We start from the raw sequence: 14,117 nt of genomic DNA, 5'->3' as shown, positions 1-14,117 counted from the left end.
TGGCAATTGGATACTCTCATTGCAATTCTACATTTCTACCATTATAAAATGGTCGCCATTCATATGTGCAATTGTATTTATTTCTTTTTTCCTTGGGAACTGGTGAGTGCATCTCTAAAGCGAAAAACCAATTGTTTCTTTTTTTCTCTAGATTAAAAAAATGAATGACCACATTAAACTTGTTCGCCATCAAGAATCCAGCCTCTGACATAATCATCTAGTGTTTTTTTGGTGCAACCCTCAACTCTGACCAAGCCAAGGACGTAAACACATTTTCAAATGAACCACAGAAAGCCTTAGTGTACTTATTTCTAAACTCCACTAGCTCTTCCATCAGCGATCTCCGAATAAATAACCATTCATCTTTACCGTACCCGAGAGCAGAAGTTGTTTCCCCGAAACTCACAATTCCCATCACCTAACACGTTATGTATGCGTGTAACATACACATGGAAGATTTTTGAAATTAGATCAATATATTCGTGTATCACTTGTGATATTTGATCTTGGTTCAACTCCATGAAATCATAACCCGACGCACTTGTAGGATTGGAGAAAGAACCCCGTCCGACAATATATTTGTTCAACCCCATGAAATCATAGTTTGGTGTGTTTAAAAGGTTGTCAAAAAAAAACATTGTCCATTAGTATCTTGGGTCATGAACGAACTTGGTAGCATTCAGAAAAACTTTCTCGCATGCATTCATCGGAGCTAACTCCCTGTCCGTAACTATAACACGTGGTTGAACGCTCTCATCAAGAGTTGATTTTAAACAATTTAATGCCCAAAGATATTTCTCCTCTGTTTCTTTATGCATAACTGCAAAAGCTATGGAAATTTTATGAACGAGGAGAATCAAGGAAGTACTTGTATGATGTTTTATGAACGAAGAATAAGTCTTCCAACGTGTTTCAAACTCTATCGGTAGAAATATTAAAAATATATCATTTATCATGTACAGTAGTGGACCCATAAATTTTTTTCATGGGGTGTGAATATTTGGGTGTTAGTGTTTAAAAAGGTTAATTTGACACCATACATATGAGTCGTATAGTTTGTATTGGTCATATAGAACCTCAGACGGTGGAATGAAACGTAAGGGATGGTTGTATAATATATATTGGTTGTATAAAACAACTTGTATTATATAACTCGTATAAAACACCTTTAAACACCTTGGTTTGGGAGGGAGGGAGGAGGTCTTGGGTTCAAGTCCCACAGAAGACAAAGATTAAAAGAAATTTTTCGTTCAATAAAAGGTTAAAAGAGTTCGCATAAAAGTGTTCGTATATACTATATGAGTCGTATATTAAGTCAAGGTGTCAAAATAACTTGAGGGTTGTCTAGCTAAGGCCTATAATTTTTAATTAATATCATGGGGTTTGGTAGATATTTTTCAAGTAATTTGGTTAGTGTTAGTAATATCAGAATGTTATCAATATTTTTTTACAGTCTACATGCAGTTCAATTAAGGGCTAGATGACAAAAAGACTGTTTATAACATTCATAGCTACGGCGATTGTTTCTAACATTCATAGCTACGGCGATTGTTTCTAAATAATCGATGTATCTTGTAAGTGGCATTAGCATATCTCAACCCTTAAGGCCTTAGGCCATGTGTAGTCATAAAGCCCCCAAAGGGGCGTTATGCGCCATGTGGCATGCCACGTCACCCCGGGGCTTTATGGGGCTTGAGGCCGTAGTCATAAAGCCCTACCTCATCATAACCAAAGTGTAAAATGCAGGGACCAAAGTGTAAAATGCAGGGACCAAAGTGTTTTAATGCAGGGACCAAATTGTAAAATGCAGGGACCAAAGTGGAAAATGGAGAACAAATCCCCTTCTTCCTCGCGCCGCGAATTTTTTCACGCCGGTTTTTTTTTTTTTGATCATGGCGCTGGGGGGGGGGGGGGGGGGCGGTGTGGGGGGCTCCATACCGGCGCTATGGCCTTCACCGCGCCCCATTACATACGACCTAATTAATAGATTCTCGTGTGTGTATGTATGTATGTGTATGTGGCATATCGCCTGACAGAAAGTTACATAAGTACCAGATCAATGATTTGGCTCATATGTCCCACCTTTTTTTCATTACCACAAGAAACTTTTTTTTTTTTAATAGCTTTATTTTATTTGAAAAATAGTATTCCTTTTCTAATATATAATACATTTTTAATTTTTTTCAATTATGCGTTTAATTTTTCTCAGGCCCTAGCTTTTTTTGCGCTTTGCGCCTAGGCCCCAGGCAAGGCCTATGCGTCTTGAGTGTGCTTAATGCCTTTAATAACTATGGCCAAAACATAAGGCATATTTTACAAGTTATTTCAAATAATTAAAAATTTCTATTTATTCGACCTTCAGGACCCAAAGCTTTGTTTTAGTAAGATCCCCAAAGCTTTGTTTTAGTAAGATCAGTTTTACAATCTAAAATCCTATTATGGGACAGCTTGTTACACGTTTACCTGCCGCGTGCTTTTAAAGGTAAATTAATGGCCAGTTAGTAATTAATTATAATGTTTATTATATTAATAAAATAATTTCAAAAGTGTGTGAATATTTGTTTTGTAGCAACCTAGAAAACAAAGATATGGTTGAGAGTGTAGTTCATGGATATAACCGAAAGAAGAAAGGTGGGGTCATTTGTTATCCTAAACTGAGACTCACAAACAACAACACAAGATATGATCTTCACACCATCATTAAACACACCCTTCATCTTGATCTTCTTCAGGAGGAGCAGTGACAATGGCAGCCAGTGTTGCAACACTGCAGCAAAACTTCAAGTTACCCTCTTCAGTCTCACTCATTTCATCATCTCAATCCACCTTTTGTGGGACCAAATTCACCACCTCTGTTCAGGTACTTTTCACCCCTTTTAATCCTTCTAAATTACCCTTGATGAATTATGTGTTAAATTGTGACTCTTGATATTGTTATGATCATGCTTTTGATAATCTTGAAAAAGATACAAACATTGGAGTAATTAACCCCCAAATCATTTGTTAAATTTGGAATCTTGGAATAGTTGTGATGATTAAATATGAAAGAATGTTGGTGTCAGATTTTTTGCATAATCAAGATCAATCTTCAACTGTAAAAATTGTTACTTTGAACTCAAACAGAAGGGAAACAGAATCTCTTTATCAATGAATTTTTTGTTTAGTTTTGTATTTCGAAAAGCTTATTGTGTTCTCGGCATGGTTGTAAAAATCCCGACTAGTCTCCGATTAATCACTAATCGGAGGTTCACTGATTAATCGCTAGACAGTCCTATTCTGGCCAGATTCCGGTCAAATTTCGACCAAACCTTATAAATTCTCGTCAGTTACTTTAAAAAATGGGTCAATGAGGGGTTAAAATATGTCTACTTTAAAAACTACATATAAAAATCCGATTAATCCCTATTAATCACGATTAACTGCTAGTCGGTACCCCACCGACCATGGGCGAAGGATAATGGGGGCGGGAGGGGGCGGCCAACCCCCCGAACTTTTCGCTCAGCAGTGGAGAGTATGTAGTTTTCGTATAGAAATTTTTGGGTATATACGTTTTCGACCCCCCGATTTATAGAAATTTTTGGGTATATACGTTTTCGACCCCCTGGTCGGAAATCTCAAGCTTTGCCACTGCGGCACCGACCGACTAGCGCCTAGCGATTCTTGCAACACTGGTTCTTGGACTTGGTTCTGTAGTTGGAAAATGATGTTTGTTTAACATGCTATGCAGTGGCGGATCCAGAAATTCTTTTCCAAGGGTTCCTTTTGGTAGATTCTCACAATATTTTCCCAAATTATACAAGATTTCCACTAATTTTTTTCATTTTTTTTCAAACCGAGGGCCAGGACCCCCCCCCCCCCCCGGGACCCCGCGCGATCCGCCCTTGTTGCTATGGTGAATTGTGAAACTATGCCATAGGAACTCATGATCTTCTTCATGTATATTGGTTTGCTTTTTTACGGTTCCTTATACATGTATAAGTGTAACCGAACCACCCAAATCGGTTATGAAGATCCATCACTGAACAACATGTTTATCAACTGGTTCAGTTTTTCTCATCATTCCCAAATTTCCTAACTGAATAACACATATACTCCCTTTGTCTTTGCTGAGTCGTTGATCTTTATCCATTATACGTGTACAAACTTCAATTTCACAACTTATGTCCGTTTTAAGTTGGGCCGTTTCTTGTCCATATAAGAGTCAATGAGCTTCGTATGAACAATGCCATTTGAGTTATAATTTCAGTATAAGAGGAAAGTATGTCAACCGAAAGGAGCATTGAATGTGACGGCATCAAGCTCCAAGAAAATTCTTGTAATGGGAGGCACTCGCTTCATCGGAATCTTTCTTTCAAGACTACTTGTCGAAGAAGGCCATCAGGTTAACTTTTACATTTTACATGATCAATATTGCAACTTCACACATTATAATGTCATGAAATCCATTGATAAACTTTGGACTGTTGTTTTATTGTATGCAGGTAACTCTGTTTACTAGAGGAAAAGCGCCCGTCACACAACCCTTGCCTGGTGAAGCAGAAGATGCTTACAATGCTTTTAAATCCAAGGTTTGTTAAGAGTTGCATAATGTAAGAAAAACAAATTATAATTCCATTTTAAAATTGTAAACAAACACATACTAGAGTCTAGTCATCATCATACTCAATAAATCTCACCAATAGCAAAGCTAACGTAGGGTCTGAAGAGGGTAAGATGTAGACAGCCTTACCTCTACCCCATAGGAATAGAGAGGCTGCTTCCAGTGAGACCCCCGGCTCGATAGTAGTTTTGCATCAAGCCTTGGACATAAGGCACATAACACTCAGCAATTAAGACAAAGGCCGATAAGTGCATGTACTCCCTTGTCTTTCGGCTATCAACGCACCACATGATGCATGATTAACCATCCCCCTTTTAATGTTATGTTCACGAAATTAGTAAAATAACGTTAAAATTAGTGCACTTTCACTTTTGCCACCCGAGCGCCAATACATTATAAGCGCATACCGCAAGCGGAGCGTCCATACTAGAGTCTAGTAATAATTGTTAATCCAAGTTATGAGTAAAAGGTTTCTTGATCATATGTAAAAACAAGTTATTATATTTTGCATGTTATAAAACTAGTTTTTCGTAAGTAACTAGTCAACTTCCCCGTACCTTTGTGTGTGTGTGGGGGTGGGGGGGATTCGATGGTATCATTTCAGTTCATTATGGTATTGTTACAACACTGACATTCACTAAAGGTTACGATACCAAAAGAACACTCTATTTCGAATACTAGATATGAACGAAATTTATACTATAAACCATAAAAAAACGATAGTGGCATCGCTACCTATAGTTGTTCGAACGGTATCAGTTTGCTTCATCACATTAAAGAAACAAAATCAATTATACTTGACCTGTTCGATTTTGAACTAAACTTTTATTTAAAGTTAGACCAAAATAAGCACGTTGCAACCATATATTTAGAGTTCTATAAGCATTACATTTTATTATTAGAATAAAGAAAAGGGTAAACATCGTAACATTATATTATTAGAATGACGAAAAGGGTAAATATTGTCACACTGCATTATTAGAATAACGAAAAGGGTAGCTATCGTATCTTATAAGTTATAAGAATAAAACAAAATATGTTCAAACAAATTGTAATAAAAATAGTAAAAAATGTTTAAAAAAAACTAATAATAAAAATTGTTATACCACTGCTCATGTGGGTTGATAATTGTATTATAGTTATAGTATATAATATAATATAATATAATTATGAGGTGTTTCATGTTGTAGATATTGCACTTGAAAGGAGATAGGAAGGATTATGATTTTGTGAGGACCAGCCTTGCTGCTGAAGGTTTTGATGTTGTCTATGATATAAATGGTGTGTAAAATCCTAGAGTTTTTATCTTTACATTATGATGATCATTGTTTAAGTTTTCACAAGTTATAATAGTCAAATTTTCATAATCCATGCTCCACACCACTTTTATTAATTTTGACTTTTTACTATTTATTTCCAAGGGCGTGAGGCGGAAGAGGTCGAGCCCATACTAGATGCACTGCCGAATCTAGAACAGTAAGTTACCACCATAAGAATTAACTGACGATGATAAGTTATATTTGTTTCCTATTTTATTTATATATATTTTTTTAAATATTTTACTAAATTACAGGTACATATACTGCTCTTCAGCCGGTGTTTACCTTAAATCCGATCTTTTACCACATCGTGAGGTCCGTTTTCAACATTTTTTAAACAACCTTTTACTCATCTTATTCCATATAACCAAGTTGATGTAATTGAATATGCTATAGATTGATGCGGTTGACCCTAAAAGCCGACACAAGGGGAAGCTCGAGACCGAGGCCTTACTAGAGTCAAAGGGTGTCAACTACACTTCTGTAAGACCTGTTTATATCTACGGCCCGTTGAACTACAACCCTGTCGAAGAGTGGTTTTTCCATAGGTTGAAAGCGGGCCGACCCATCCCCATTCCCAACGCAGGTTTGCAAGTAACCCAACTCGGTCACGTAAAGGTTAGTAAAAGTGTAAAACTAATAATTATTTTGTTTGACTTCAAAAGTCAAACGGTCTTGATGAGTCAACGTTGACCAAATGCAGGATTTGGCTACAGCTTTTATAAAAGTTTTGGGGAACGAAAAAGCAAGCAAACAAGTGTACAACATTTCGGGCGATAGATATGTTACTTTCGACGGATTAGCAAGAGCTTGCGCTAAGGTAAATTTCGTTATAATTTTTATAGTTTTAACCGAAAAATTTATAACATGATATTACAATTTAATCTTGCAGGCTGGTGGATTCCCTGAGCCCGAGATCATTCACTATAATCCTAAGGAGTTCGATTTCGGTAAAAAGAAAGCATTTCCATTCCGGGACCAGGTAAACACCAACTTATATATACGTGAGGAAAGTCAACCTTGTGTTTGACTTTTGTTATCGATATAAACATTGTTCAAATCCAATCGTTCATTGGCAAGTTCTAAAATTTGAAAACACAATAATCAATTTGCAAACACGATCGTAGACACGGGACACCCCTATACAATATCGCAACATCGTAATCCACGGCTTATAGACGGGTCAATTCAAGTTTGACCAACCAGTCCTATAAGGTTTGGTGGCAGTTTCGACCCATTTACTTTTCTATGAATCACTTTGGTTCATTTTAATCTCAAACTAATCAAACATGACAAATATAAAAATTAGCTAAAAAGAGTCAAACGAGTCAAAAGTAACCCAACGTGTATTTAATGCATTCTAACTCATTTTATTTAAATATTTTGATTAATGGTGAAATAATATAAACATATTTGACATATTAATATTAATAATTATTATTAATAAAAAGTGTTTTGGATCAACTTATCATGACCCGTCCGGTTTTGACCCCTAGCAAATAAACTAACCTACCCGTTTGACCTGTTACCCGACCCGTTTTGGGAAACTATTTGTTGCAGCATTTCTTTGCTTCTGTGGAGAAAGCAAAGGAGGAGCTGGGGATCATACCTGAATATAGTTTGGTTGAAGGTTTGACTGATTCATATAATCTGGATTTTGGCCGAGGAACGTTTAGAAAAGCAGCCGATTTCACCACCGACGATATGATTCTTGAAAAGAGTCTTGTTTTAAGCTGATTTTACGGTTTTGCCTCATCGATCGAAAGATTATGAAGCAGTTGTAATTGTATAACAAAGTTGGGTTTGTTAATTCATTTGACAAATTGCTATGAAAATGTTGTTCTTTGCAATAATTTTTTTTTTTTTTTTTTTTTTTTTTTTGTAATTTTATGTTAATCTTTACACATGTGTCATTTTGACAAATTTAAGCAAAAAATGGTGGATCTGAAATGTATTTGATCTTCTATTGGGTCAAATAAGCAAAGTTTCTATAATAAAGGTGTAATATTTATATAATAATAAAAAGGTTCAAATTGATGATGATGATTGGGATAGAGGTGTTCAGAAATCGTTCAAACTGGCCGAAGTAACCAAACCGAAGCATGTCTACCAGTTCGAATTCGAATGATTTGGTTCACCGTTCGATTATGACGTTCTAACTGTTTAGTTCTATTCGTTTTGAAACTTGGAACATGTCATGTAAACCAAACATGCGGTTTAAGTTTTACTATTTATATTATATTTTTGTAATTTTGAGAATATGTAATAATGTATGTGTTTATAATTGTGAACCATCTTTATCATTTGTAATTTCTTTAACTAACTAATGATTTTAGAAAAAAAAAAGAGTCAAAAAATCGGTTCAAACGGGTCAAACTGGTCAAGACTGTTTGACAATTATCATGACTTTAGTAAGGGGTTTGAACAAAGTCCCCAAATTCTCAAAGACGACCCTAGCCAAATGATCTTCATCACACCCGTTTTCAAGCTTGTATAGTTTAAGCCGGAAACAATTATATAGATAACTATTTTCCAACTTTTCTTTTTTTTTAGAGTTAAATGTCATTTTAGTCCCTGTGTTTTGGGTCATTTTGTCAGCTTAGTTCAAATGTTTCATTTTTTGTCTGTGGGTCCAAAAAGGTTTCACTGTTACCATTTTAGTCCACTGGGTCAACTTCATCAATTATTTATGTTAACGAGAAGGGCAATTCGGTCATTTTATATTGCCGAATTGCCCTTCTAGTTAACAAAATCACATAAAACGACCTAATTGCCCTTCCCGTTAACATAATGGATGAAGTTAACACAATGGACTAAAATGGCAACGGTGAAACCTTTTTGGACCCACAGGCGAAAAATAAAACCTTTGGACTAAACTGTCAAAATAGCCCAACCCATAGGGACTAAAATGAACATTTAACTTTTTTTTATATATATTCATATACTTCAAAATTCTCTAGTTAAAAATTATCTCAACTAGTTGGTTGATATTGGCAACAACTAACATGAACACCACATCATGATACGTTTTAAACATCTAAATATATGTTTAGCTCATGTAACAACAAATAATGAAATCGAGAACAAACCAAAATTTGTAAACCTATATAGCATCGCACTAGTTTCGATTTAGAATACATTCATTTTGACATGATTAAGAAACCTAAACAATGGTTGCATAAGTTAAAATAAAAAAACCTAAAAAATGGTTAGTATTAAATTTTATAATAACTAGCTATAAAATAAATTAAATATTTTTATTCCAATCAACAGGGAAATTACATAAGGATGGCAGGTAGACGGGCAACAAACTGTGCCGTCATCCCCTTCTGAATAGAAATCTTAGTACTTCTATAAGAAATCTTAGTACTTCTATAAGGCTGGAGGGTGTGATCCCTAGGGGCTTTATCACGCCACGTTAGATCCAATTAGGCGTCACGTCATATGGGGGCTTTAAAGCTCATTCCTTTAAATAAAGCCCTTCTATTAAACAAAATAAAAAAAAATATTGGTTGAAAAGAGATGGGCCCACCTGCGTCCCCTTTTTTGCTCGTTAGCAGCATGGTGGAAGAAGGATGGCGCCCCCATTTCATTTGCTCGGTGTAGACGATGACGCCCCCGAGACGTTATGTTTGCCTTGTTGACAAGGTGACATTAAGCCACACCCCTGGCCTAAGACTGGAATGTATGGGGGCCGGCTTGGCCCGGCGCCGGACCCCCACACCGCCCCCCTGGCCCGGCTTCCCTCACAAACGGCCACCCACCGCCGGGTGTGCCGCTCCTCTTTTCAAAAAAAGGACCGTTGATTAACGGCTATTTTAATAAAAAAAATTCAATTTCCTTTTAAATAAATACCATAATCCCAATCCATTTTTATACCATTTTCTCTCATTCTACTCCCATTCTTCTCCATTTCTCATCCTTTTTTATAAAAATACTCTATATTTTTTATACCATTCTCTCCCAAACATGAATCCATTCAACCCAAACAACCCCAACCCAAACAACCCCAACCCGAATAATCCCAATCCGAACCAACCTAATTTTTTTCGAGTCCCGCTTACACTCCGACTATGGATCCTTCGTAATATTTTTATTTTTTTATTTTCGGTTTTTTTTTTTAGGGAATGTAATTTTTTTTTATGTTATGAAATGAAATTATTTATGTTGTTTTATGTGGTGTTTTTTAAATTTTATAAAGTTTTTATTAACTTGGTTATTAAATTAAACAATATGAAATTATAAAATAATGAGGTGGGGCCCCATCCTCCATCCCCCTCCATCCCTCATTTGGCTCATCCCCCACGAGCCGTCTACGTGGCGCCTACGTGAAGACTCATCCCCGTGGGGATGAGCCGAACCATACCCACTAGTCTAAGATGTTTTTGCACATGTCATATCGGTTACCTAACCTATTCGGTCACCTGTTTATTATTGGTGATCAATAAATTTTTATAGTGGAAAATACAAACAAAAACATATCTCTTTCTACATAAAAGTTGTTATAAAAATGATACATCTACACGTGTTGTCTTCCAACAAAACAAATATTCTTTTTATAGAACCGGCAAAGACGTGTAGGAATGGGATCAAATACAAACACTTAAGTTTGTAAGAACCATAAGAACCAATACATAATTGACAAGTGTCAATCAATAAAAAATTAGTTTAGGGGTAATTTAGACTTTTTGACCATATTTATTTATAACTAATTAAAAATAATTACAAAAAATATAATCAGCACAACACTATATAATTAGCACAACATCATTAATCGTTCTTCATTATCAGCACATCGTCCTCGAATCGTTCTCCATTATCAACATAAACGACATTAGCACAACATCTTCAATCGTTCTCCATTATCAGCACACCAGATGTGCTGATTATATCTACTTTTGGTGTTTGTTTGTATTATTTTGTAATTAACACATAATCAGCACCTTATTAGCACAAATATAAAACACCTTTTGTTAACTTTTTTTAAAAAACACTTTTATAAATACAAAAAGGTATAGCAATATGGTACCCATATTAAAGATAAAAAAATACTTGATTTTATGGTATATATTTTTAAAAAAATAATGAAGTATATAAAAGTTATTTTAGTTTAAAAAACCTTGGTGGAATTTGTATTTAATAGAAAATGGTCAAATGACTAGCAATTTTACAAAATTACCCCTAATTTGTTAGTAGTAATTTTTAATTATAAGAGTTTTATTTATAATCAATATCAACCCTTGATTTAAATTAACAATGGTTCAGATCTGTTCTTACGGTTCTTATAATTAGCACTGTTTGTACAGGATCTCAACCCAACACGTGTATATATCTTTTTTACAAAACCAAAACATCAAACAAGCAAATAATTTCTCTTATTTTTTTCGTTGAAAACCAAATACCACTAATAATGTAGCCTAAGAATTTGGATGAGCATTAGTTATGGGAATAATGATACATGTTTTACCGGTTTGGTTTGAAATTGTGAAATTATTTAAACTGGTAATTGATTTGGTTTTATGGTTAGATTTTAGGTTTGGTTTTATGGTCAGATTTTGGGTTGTGTAACTTTTATATATTTTACTTGGGTATTAATTTATACTAGTATTTAGGACCCGTAACTTGCGGTGGACTCTTAAATCGGAAAAAATAGATGTAAAACGTTGAACCACGCATGCGCGGTGTAACGTATTAACTCGTAAAATTTAGAGCGGAATATAGAATATTATCGTATAAAAGAACAACTAAGTTGAAACAGTAAAAAACATTATTGAGCGGGTTTGAATTAATAATAATAATAATAAATTTATAAATTATATAATAGAGTTTAATAGTAAGCAATAAGGATCATTTTGTACTTTTACTAGTACTTCTCTAGTATACAACATGCCATAAAAACTTATAAATTAAGCTTGTATGTATAGAGTGATATCTAACTAACCATCAAGAAAGCACAAAGTACAACTAAAATAAGCACAAATAAATTGAATAGTAATCATGTGCGGGAAACATTTTGGTTAAATAATGCTTGGTTAATTAGATTATACACATGAACTTTGCTTAGCAATACAACACACGAAGCCTGTTTTCTTAGTTACAACTGATTAAACAATATTACTTCTTTCCTTTGATCGTATTACGTCTGTTTTTTTAAATAAATGCCTAATAAGGGTATGTTTGGCATGAAGCTTTTAGCAGCTTCTAGCTTTAAGCTTTTAAGAAAAAACTCCTACTGTTAGGAAATTTTTTATGTAAGTATTGAAGAAAAACATAACCAGTCTGATCTAAAGAAGAAGATAATGTCCTGAAATCAAAACAGCAAGAAGAAATGAGATAGGACACTTAAAAAGAACAACACATCTTCATCAAAGAATTAGAAGCTGATCAAGAACAAGAGAAGGTTATCAGAAAAGACCATTCTGATGGATCTGATGATATTTCTAATATCATCAGTTTCTGGTAAATCTGATCATCAGACTTTCTGATGATTTGTTCATCAAAATTTCTGATGAAATGGTTATCAGAAATTCTGATAAACACCACTTGTCTGAACGAGTTCTAGCCTGCCACAATTAGCGAAGTAACTTGACATTATTGGATTCAATGAATATGTTAAGAAGCTACTTTTTGCAGGACAAATGCATTAATAAACAAATGTTTATTCATGCCCCAAGGCTTTTTATAAATAGAAAGCTCTTCAGCAAAGAACAATGAGTTAAGCCTAGCATTCAATACATACTACAAAACTCCATTGCCCTTTCACCTCAGAATTACACAAGTATTCGTTTGTAATAGCTAATAACCTCACAATCACCTTGTAAACCATTTTGTTTCAAAGTGATATAAACTTGAAAATTCTGTAGCTCTTGTTTCTTGAAAGTTTGATTTCTATTTCCGCACATTATTTTCACATCTGTTGAAATCACTTGCCATATTACGAGAAACGAAAGTTTTTAAGTCCAACTGGGACCAACAATTGGTATCAGAGCATATTGAATAAATTATTTTCAAACGATCAATTGCTCATTCCTTTTTCTAAATATGGCAAACTTTCAAACATGGAATAATGCTTTCAATATTGGTTCTATGTCTAAACCTCCGACCTTGGTCAGAGAGGAATACCCACAATGGAAAATCAGGATGGTCAACTTCCTTAATGGACATGACCGAGCTCTATTTCAATCCATTGAAAGGGGTCCACATATGCCAACTACTGAAATACCAGCTATTCCAGGAACTGAGCAAACACCAGGCATCCCTGCTTCCTTGGCTCCCAAAGGTGAAATTCACTGGAGCCAAGAAGACAAGGAGATGGGGGCTGCAGATGAAAGGGCCAAATCACTTTTGATTATGGCTCTTCCTAATGACATATTCTCTCAAGTGGATGCATGTGCATCAGCTAAAGAGATATGGGATCAGTTAGAAAATCTTTGTAAAGGAGGGGAAAGAATGAAGAGGAACATTAGAATAAATTATGTTTCCTCTTATGAGAGATTTAAAAGTTTACCAAATGAAAAACTTTGTGAAACTTATAATAGATTTGCAAAACTTTTAAACGAGCTAAAAAAATTTGGAATAGTAAAATCAAATGATGAAAGGAATGTAAAATTCCTAGATGCTCTACCTAGAAAATGGAGAAGTCTAACCATGACTTTATCCTCCACTTTAGAACTAGGAAATATGAGTCTACATGACTTATATATTATTCTAGTCCCCAGAGAAGAAGAAATATATGAAGAATCAAACCAAAGGGGGGGGGGGGTCATTAGCTCTAATCTCAAACTCACAAAGAACACCCACCTGTGATCCACAAACCTCAAACTGCCAAAATATTGAAAATTCTGATACATCATCAGATTTTTCTGCATTTGCTGAAGCAATCGCTTTGGTCACCAAAACTTTTGAGCAGAGGTTTAGGGGAGGTAGTCACAAGTATCAGAAAAGTAATAAAGGGGGGATGGAAGTAAAATCAAGGGATAAAGGAAAATCAGAAGTTGTATGTTACAAATGTAACCAAAAGGGTCACTATGCATCAGAGTGAAAAAACAAAAAACTGAAGGATGTTGCTTATTATGAAAAGAAGTTGGAAGAAGCCAAAAAGCAACAACAAGTCAGTTTGATAGTTGGGACAGATACATGGCTGTCAGATGACTCTTATGATGAAGAAGAAGAAGAAGAAGAGAGGGCAAATTTCTGTC

At 34.9% G+C, this 14,117-nt stretch overlaps 1 protein-coding gene across 1 annotated transcript; it reads left to right on the top strand.

Moving 5' to 3' along the window:
• The first annotated feature begins 2,587 nt into the window (after nucleotides 1-2,587).
• On the top strand, nucleotides 2,588-7,772 carry LOC110897405 (chloroplast stem-loop binding protein of 41 kDa b, chloroplastic). The gene is made up of 10 exons (XM_022144156.2): nucleotides 2,588-2,860; nucleotides 4,247-4,381; nucleotides 4,482-4,568; nucleotides 5,791-5,881; nucleotides 6,022-6,076; nucleotides 6,174-6,234; nucleotides 6,316-6,537; nucleotides 6,623-6,739; nucleotides 6,812-6,901; nucleotides 7,480-7,772. Exons 1-10 carry the CDS (start codon nucleotides 2,747-2,749, stop codon nucleotides 7,654-7,656), a joined length of 1,149 nt encoding a protein of 382 aa, XP_021999848.1. The 5' UTR covers nucleotides 2,588-2,746; the 3' UTR covers nucleotides 7,657-7,772.
• Nucleotides 7,773-14,117: the final 6,345 nt, after the last annotated feature.

Source organism: Helianthus annuus, chromosome 13, assembly GCF_002127325.2.
Source record: "Helianthus annuus cultivar XRQ/B chromosome 13, HanXRQr2.0-SUNRISE, whole genome shotgun sequence".
Lineage (NCBI taxonomy): Eukaryota > Viridiplantae > Streptophyta > Magnoliopsida > Asterales > Asteraceae > Helianthus > Helianthus annuus.
Note: the sequence above shows the minus strand (reverse complement) of the source record. Positions and strands in the feature narration are given on the sequence as shown.

What these genes read in the sequence shown, in the direction of transcription:
- LOC110897405 (XM_022144156.2), top strand. Translation starts at nt 2,747, where the DNA reads ATGGCAGCCAGTGTTGCAACACTGCAGCAAAACTTCAAGTTACCCTCT. An exon ending in ATCTTTTACCACATCGTGAG is followed by an intron (nt 6,235 to 6,315) that starts GTCCGTTTTCAA and finishes AATATGCTATAG; the next exon opens with ATTGATGCGGTTGACCCTAA. An exon ending in CCCAACTCGGTCACGTAAAG is followed by an intron (nt 6,538 to 6,622) that starts GTTAGTAAAAGT and finishes GACCAAATGCAG; the next exon opens with GATTTGGCTACAGCTTTTAT.